Source organism: Mytilus edulis, unplaced genomic scaffold, assembly GCF_963676685.1.
Source record: "Mytilus edulis unplaced genomic scaffold, xbMytEdul2.2 SCAFFOLD_781, whole genome shotgun sequence".
Lineage (NCBI taxonomy): Eukaryota > Metazoa > Mollusca > Bivalvia > Mytilida > Mytilidae > Mytilus > Mytilus edulis.
This window is the reverse complement of record NW_027268457.1, coordinates 1-8,790: the sequence shown is the minus strand read 5'-3', so window position 1 is coordinate 8,790 and position 8,790 is coordinate 1. Positions and strand designations below refer to the sequence as shown.

The following is an 8,790-nucleotide window of genomic DNA, read 5'->3' as shown; positions in this document are numbered from 1 at the left end:
ACAACTCTCGCATGTTATCAAAACTGGGAAATTCCCGCTGACGTGTTTCTAAATTTATTAAAACTCTAAATATAAATACTTATAATTCAATCCTTTTTTTTTAATACCATTTAAAGCAAGACAATCTCAAGAATCTGAGATGTTCCTTGATGTTTAGAATAAAACGGTTGATGTGAGGGCATGGCCCTGAGTCAATGGTATAAGTCTACAGATTGCTTAAAAGCAATCGTATCCCAAAAATTGGTTATATGATCATTTGTATTTATACAATTTTTTGCTTTTGTACAATACACTATGCGGTTGCGAATTGACCCCTCCCCCTAAATAAAATGTTTTTTGCTTTTGTGCAATACACTATCCTGTTCAATAATAACCCCCAAAAAATATTTGAAGAAATCGATGGGTTATTGCCACAACCAAGTAACATAAAATTTGTTAAATTTGGATTTTGGGTTATTAATGTGTTTTAAAGTCAATGCTTTAATCGCACCAAATTATAGAGCAAAAGGTATACTAGAAGTATTTTTAATTGATAAAACATCAATCAATTATCTATTAATAATTGAATTGTTGGATGCATCAATCATCTATTTATAGATAAGTTACTTGGTCATTATAGTAAAATATTTTATATATTAAAACACTATACCTAAATCAAATATCTGGAGATAAATTGTTTGGCAAAACCAAATTTCAAATTATTTTCACAATTTCTTTATGCCTCAACATTGTGAATAAGGTTAACTGTTTGTTGCTGTCATGTTTACAATACTTAAATCTATTTTTAGCATGCATCATCCACTGTGTCTAAAGATAACCTGTTGCAGCTGTTAAATATAATCAGCAGATGAAAGGTCAACAAACTAATAAATCCTGATAATCTTTTGGGTCATTAAGACTTGTGTAAATATAATGTTGATTCGAGGTTAAAACCAAGTATCTTATTTCGTGTTTTTGTTTCATTTACACTATTACACATCTTGTAAATACTAATTTTCTCAGGGAAGGAATGCACATTGCTATTGTTAAAAATGATCATCTTTAAACAATCCAAAAGCAGTTATAGGTATGTATGACATTGTAAATTATATTATGAAAAACATTTATCTAAATATTTTTGATTTTATACTATGATAACAAAATAAGTATTAGCGTTGATGAATAATAATTAATTTTACTCTGAGAAAGATATTATAATTCAGATTTAATATGGATAATAATTAATTCTGTTAAAATGAATCAAATAAATACACAAAACATGGTCTAACTGCATGTTGCTTGAACTATTTTTTTTTATGTATAATTAAATGTTTTATGTGTCTCATAGTTCACACTGTTTTATTTATCTATTTTTTCTTCAGATTTTAGTCACAGAAATAATAATAAAGAAAAAAAACAGAGATCATAAAAAAATAGCACCAAGGTAAGATTTTTAAGTATTATATATTTATTTGTTATGTTACATTAGTATTTACAATAGCTCTAATTTTCAAATTATCTATCGATTCATAAAGATAAATGGTCAATCAAGAAGTATCAATATCAAGCTTATAAAAGACATCTCGATCATGGACAAGAAAAACAAGAGATAACTAACAGGGAACAACTTTAACAATGAGAGAAACAGAGGACCCTTTAAAAATGGGCAAATCATATAGTAAAACAACAAAACTATCAAATTCAAAATAGAATTAAAATCGTTATGTCCCTTATCAAACAGCACAATAAAAAGCTTAAACTCATTACACGAATGAAAAACAACTGTCGCATAGGAAATATCAAAATTTAAAGACTATAACGTCCAAATGTCATTAACAGAAAATATTTCCGAAGGCTAAACATAGACAATAATTTAAATACATGTTTTACAGGATGGAATGCACAGAATGGTCATCCGATGATGAATGGATGAATGCAATTGCAGTAGAAGAAAATAGTCATTCAATTGAAAACACAACTACCGAGAACAACCTGTCAGTGACAGGAGATAGTCAACGACAGCCAGTCAACACAACGCCTGAAAATATTGGACAAGAGGTTGTTGACACACCACATGAAGATATACAACAAGAATTAAATGACACAAGGCCCGTACAGAATGAACAAGAGGGCGATGATACACCACATGAAGATATACAACAAGAATTAAATGACACAAGGCCCGTACAGAATGAACAAGAAGGCGATGATACACCACATGAAGATATACAACAAGAATTAAATGACACAAGGCCCGTACAGAATGAACAAGAGAGCGGTGATACACCACATGAAGGTATACAACAAGAATTAAATGACACTAGGCCCGTACAGAATGAACAAGAGGGCGATGATACACCACATGAAGATATACAACAAGAATTAAATGACACAAGGCCCGTACAGAATGAACATGAGGGCGATGATACACCACATGAAGATATACAACAAGAATTAAATGACACAAGGCCCGTACAGAATGAACAAGAGGGCAATGATACACCACATGAAGATATACAACAAGAATTAAATGACACAAGGCCCGTACAGAATGAACAAGAGAGCAGTGATACGCCACATGAAGGTATACAACAAGAATTAAATGACACAAGGCCCGTACAGAATGAACAAGAGGGCGATGATACACCACATGAAGATATACAACAAGAATTAAATGACACAAGGCCCGTACAGAAAGAACAAGAGAGCGGTGATACACCACATGAAGATATACAACAAGAATTAAATGACACAAGGCCCGTACAGAATGAACAAGAGAGCGGTGATACACCACATCAAGATATACAACAAGAATTAAATGACACAAGGCCCGTACAGAATGAACAAGAGGGCGATGATACACCACATGAAGATATACAACAAGAATTAAATGACACAAGGCCCGTACAGAATGAACAAGAGAGCGGTGATACACCACATGAAGATATACAACAAGAATTAAATGACACAAGACCCGTACAGAATGAACAAGAGAGCGGTGATACACCACATGAAGATATACAACAAGAATTAAATGACACAAGGCCCGTACAGAATGAACAAGAGAGCGGTGATACACCACATGAAAATATACAACAAGAATTAAATGACACAAGGCCCGTACAGAATGAACAAGAGAGCGGTGATACACCACATGAAGATATACAACAAGAATTAAATGACACAACACCTGAAAATATACAACAAGGGGTAATAGTATCCATTGATGAAGAAAGTAGTGACGATAATATTCCTCTATCTCGACTGAAACATAGGACAACCTTCGTAGAAGATGAGGATATTGAATCACTCAAGCAAAACAACCTTGATTTATGTATCGTTTATTTTTTTCAAATTTTATCGAATTTAGTTAAATGCGTGTATTCTTAGTAAAGTCGCACGCTTCACAATTGTTAAAAAATGAATGAACAATACACGTGACATTTAAAAAAATTAAATATTGATGCCAATTTAAAAATGTGAATCTGTTGAAGAAAAAAAATAGTAAGATGTATAACATAATTTGAATTTTCCAAAATGCAGTAGATCTTTATCTCACATATTCGTTTCAAAAATTGCTAAGTGCTATGAAAACTCGTGAAAAATAAGTAACGTGTGGTCCCTTGCAATTACTTACGAAACTTTAGGTATTCCTGTATATTTACCGTTTCTGTTTTTCTGTTTTACTATATTGTACTCGTAAATTAAATATGTCACGGAAATAAAAGTAACTTCACAGAAATTATTCATTGCGTATATAATTTAAATCTGATATTTTCGGTAAACAACAAATATTCACTAGCTGTATATTAATATATGAAATAACTTGTAATGAAAAACAATGTTTTGTTAAATAATAAATTTGATGAAGATAATGTTGACATTTGTTGAATTTAAGCAGAGACATATAATATTCAAAAATAAGTTTTGGAGGTCAAACTGTGTTGTGCAAGAATCTATAAAGTATTTTGGGATGCTATGAATAACAAAGAAGCTAAATTTATTCAAGTATGGACATCACAATCTGTCGAGAAATAATAGATTATGTCGTATATGTGGCTCGGCTGAAATTGGAGACGAGTATCATTATATTTTGTCTTGTAAATCTTTCGTTAATGAAAGACAAAAATATATACCGAAATTTTGTTGGAAAAATCCAAACACCTTGAAATTATGTAATCTGTTTTCCCCAAATAATATTACTGTTTTAGAAAAATTATGTCGATATATTAAAGCTGTTAATGTGAAAGTCTCTCCTCCTGGTTAATGTATATCATTTTCCTCATACATGCACTGTATATTATATTGTTGTATATACTTATTGTCTCTATAACTATGTCATTAGTTGATGAGAATAAAATTCATTCATTCATTCAATATGGCAATTATGTAATAATTATGTCATAATAAAATTATCACAATTTGAAAGATTAATCCTTCTTTTTTCTTTTGGTACCTCATTTATAAAATTTAAAGAAAGATGAGTGGAATTACATCAGTTTAAAGATGTCTGATTGGGGATGAAAAATCTTTGTATTGTGCTACCTTAATAAACAGTTCAGTCTTGCTCAAAATTGTAAATGAAGTAACAGATCATTATACTTTTAAAACAGTGTTAAATTGTAATACCGGTCGCTGGAGCAAAACAGGCGTAAATTGTGGAAGAGCTTATACAGGAGTCAATCTATCATAGAGAAATATCAAACAATGTTTATAGTTAGAAACGATTGATAAAATCTAATGTACGGTTTATATTTCGGTTGCGAATCAGAACCAGTGTTACTTCTCATTTAAAACAAAACAGTGAGACGCTTACTTGCTATTTCGAAATTGACCAAAAAGCTATAAAATAACGTAGCGAAATGACCGTACTTATAGATTAGACTTTAATGTGTTTGTCCGTTTTGAATTGTTGTATACTAGTCATTTTAGGGACCGTTATAATTATAGCTTGCTGTTCGGTGTGGGCCAAAACTCTGTGTTGAAGCCGTACTATTGAATTATAATGGAATGTTCTATACTATGTGACTTGATGGCGAGTTGTTTCATTGATACACATACCACATCTTCTTATTAATATTAACCGGCAGCAGTTTATAACATTTTCATTTCGATAAAAAAAATGCAAATTCGGTAAATCAAACAGATTTGTACCATATTGTTACATTCAAAAGTTTTTAATTTTGATTGATAGCATACTTTATTTTTTATTGCATTGCTCCAATGGTACGGTTGTTTTATCCGATCTATCTAACTTGATAGGAAAATGTTATTTAAAAAAACACATGGTCTGTCATTTTTAAACAGTTTTTATTGGAATTAGTTAAAAAGTTCAAATCATAAATAAGTGTTCATAATTCTTTTATGTGATTTTAAAAAAATCGAACTTTACCGCATCTGTTCACCAGCATGGCTAAAGGTATTACCCCAAAAGGTATTGTGAGGTGACACGACCAGGTATTCAAACGATTTCCTGTCGGACTTGCAAGTTCATGCATCGTTTCCTTTATGAGGTTATTGAGGACTGTACACGGCCGATAGCTTGTAACTTTTCATTTTGAACTATCAGGTGTATAATATACATCTCTGTCTTGCGTGTCCGAAAGTGATATACTAGTCATTACTAAACTCATACGTTTGTTTATTAATAACATTTTGTGTGTAAAGAATATTATTTGTAAAAATCTAAATAATACCAAATAAAAAAAAAAGATTTGATAAAATAAAAATCTATTTACATATTTCTTACCAAGAGTAAATTTGGAAAAATGTAAGTATATACTTTAAATAAAAATGACACCTTACATCCACGTATTCCAACATCAATCCGAATTCCGATAGCAAACAATCTTATTCGGAAGACTCCGTATACATACTACATGTACTATACGAACTTTTAAATTATTGTAATTATATTACAAAATAATGATCACATGATTCAAGTATTACTAGACTGCTTTACATCAATCCGACATTAATTTAACGTTATCGTTGTCCATTCTTGAATAGTGAAGGACAGATTGGAACATACCAAAAATATTGATTTAAAAAAATGCACGGCACTTGTTGACTATTCGTTTATACGCCAGGTAACAAGAAGCCCTCTTAGCACTTAAGATCATCATAAGACTGTCTTAGTGAGTGAGAGTGTAACAAGAAGCAATCTTATATCAATCTTAGAATGATTGACAGCCCTTATAAGACTTTCGAAATTCTTACGGATCTAAGGGAATTCTTTGCATACCCTTATCATAAACTTTTCAAATCGGGTAACTCAAAAACATTTTATTTTTTTTTGTCCTTTAGTAAGAACCCTTTGCATAAACTCAAGAATTTACGAGCGTAACACGATTTTTACCTAACTCGTTTAAATGTAAGTGTGGTTTTACCCACCCCAAACTACTCTTAAAATGAAAATGGCGCTTGTTTTACATGTATATGAAGACAACCAGACGAAGAAATCCTGATCGCTTTTTAAGACGTTTATTCCGCGATCGCTGATATCCTGTTGAATTTGTGACGGATGGAAAACTTATTGCAAGAACTATCGGTTAGACAGAGCGAGCATAAATGATTTATGGCTTTATCCTCTCCCCCCTTTCTCCCAGCCTAAACACCCGCCCGATTTCAAATTTTGGGAAATTTGAATCTGTAATCGTTTAATTTGTACTATTAGAAGAATGATTTCATTTAGAAAATAGTTTTTTTCCTTGTTTACCCCTATAATTATATCCAGCCCTTTTTTTCCTGATACTCCACTAACGAGACCATTTTAGACGCTAAAATATTGTTTTAAACACTTGTCTCATATATACAGATCCTCAAATTTCCCAAAAAAAACTATAAAATAAGATCTATATATATACCTATCCTCAAATTGTTCAAAAACTTTCAAACACTGTCTTATGTGTCCCAAGTCCGGAACATGTAATTCAGTGATTGTCGTTTGTTGCTGTATATCATATCTGTTTTTCGTTTTATTGTTTTGTACTTAAATTAGGCCGTTAGTTTTCTCGTTTGAATTGTTTCACATTTTTCAATTCGCGGCCTACTATTATAGCTTACTATAAGGTATGGTTTTGCTCATTGTTGAAGACCGTACGGTTATCGAAAGTTGTTAAATTCTACGTCATGTGTTCTCTGGTAGAGAATTGTCTCATTGGCAATCATACCACATCTTTTTAATTTTCTATGATCCTCAAATTTCCCCCACAACTATAAAACATCGTCGTTCGGGATTATGAAAATGAATAGAATCTTTCCTTTATTTATAGATAGATAACCATGAAAATGCACCGGACATAAACTGTTCATATCAAATTTCTCGGTTGTGGGTATATGAGGATATTTCTTCTTGTTTAAAACTTGGTTTAAGTGGTCTTTTGCACTGAACCATTATATTATTTTTTGTCTTAAATTTACCACATTTGTAACTTTATCAGAATCAATAATTTAGCTGACTATGTAAGCAAAACATCCTGTTACTTCAAAACGCAAGAGAGATTTTTATTTGGCAATGACTAACTCAAATAAAAAAAAAGTTGACGGTCAGGACGTAAAGTTAGTAAGTGTGCTTAGAGTGAGACCACTTTAGGGATATTCTTAAGCGTTGTTAAGGGAAAGAAAAGGGCGAGGAAAGAATGATTTGGGTTACACTATTAAAAGATTATTTCCGCACTCTTTGTGTTATTGTAATCTATGAAATACGAGAACTTTAGAGAAGTTTCTTGTTACTGGCCCCTGGATATAACGGTTATCGAACTAAAGCGCAATTTAAAATATACTAGAACACACCCGCGAAATCGCGGGCATTCAGAGCGTAGTTTAAACGGTATGTAAAGTGTTGTTGGAAGAATTTTATAAAATATTGAATGACTGGAGCATTTCAGCAAAAGTATCATAGGTCATTGGGGACAGGAAATGTATTTTTTTTTATACCTCCTCCTTTATTTCCAAAATTCCCAATTTTTGGTTTTCTATCCATTTCAGTATGAACATACATTTAGTATATTATGAACATTTAAGAAAGGAGCCTGTAATTCAGTGGTTGTCGTTTGTTTATGTGTTACATATTTGTTTTTCGGACTTTTTTTTGTGTACATAAATAAGGCTGCTAGTTTTCTCGATTGATTTGTTTTACATTGTCATTTCGGGGCCTTTTAAAGCTGAGTATGCGGTATGGGTTTTGCTCGTTGTTGAAGGACGTACGGTGACCTATAGTTGTTTATTTCTGTGTCATTTTGGTCTCTTTTGGAGAGTTATCTTAAAATGGCAATCATACCACATTTTCTTCTCTTTTTTTGTAATCGATGAATTTTGCATAGGCGGAATCGGGGGGGGGGGGGGGGGGGGGGATTGGAACCCGCCCTCTTTCGTGTGAAAAAAATTGATTGACAATTTTGTTTCAAACCAGGAAGTTATTCGATAGAAAAACAATGCACACGTTAACGGAGAAAATATGGAAAGTTTCCGGAAACTATACTCAAAAATCATTTATATTGCTAGATGATATCCAAATAGTATTTTTTCCTATTTATATGTATAGGTAAACAAATAAATCTCGCTGATATTTACTTGTTTATTATTTCATTGCTGATTATTTTATAACTTAGCTGTTAGATTATAATACTAATGTTGATTTAATATATTGATGCTTACCAGAAAAAAAACCCTGGATTTCTGGTATTAACAAACAGGGACTCTTCACTGGTATGCTGGACTGGTGAGGTATATTGTTAACAGCGGAAAGTGCAATTTGTTGTTGAATAAAAATAAAAAAAGAAAAAAATTGATTGACTGGAGCAGCCCCCC

The 8,790-nt window shown here is 31.9% G+C and overlaps 1 protein-coding gene across 1 annotated transcript; it reads left to right on the top strand.

Annotated features, from left to right (window-relative positions):
* Positions 1 to 402: 402 nt before the first annotated feature.
* Positions 403 to 3,313, top strand: LOC139507543 (transcription factor SPT20 homolog; the record flags this gene model as incomplete). The annotated part of the gene is made up of 2 exons (XM_071295779.1): positions 403 to 1,423; positions 1,872 to 3,313. Coding segments are annotated over exons 1-2 (1,558 nt in total), but the record flags the coding sequence as incomplete, so codon positions are not given.
* Between the last annotated feature and the right edge of the window lie 5,477 nt (positions 3,314 to 8,790).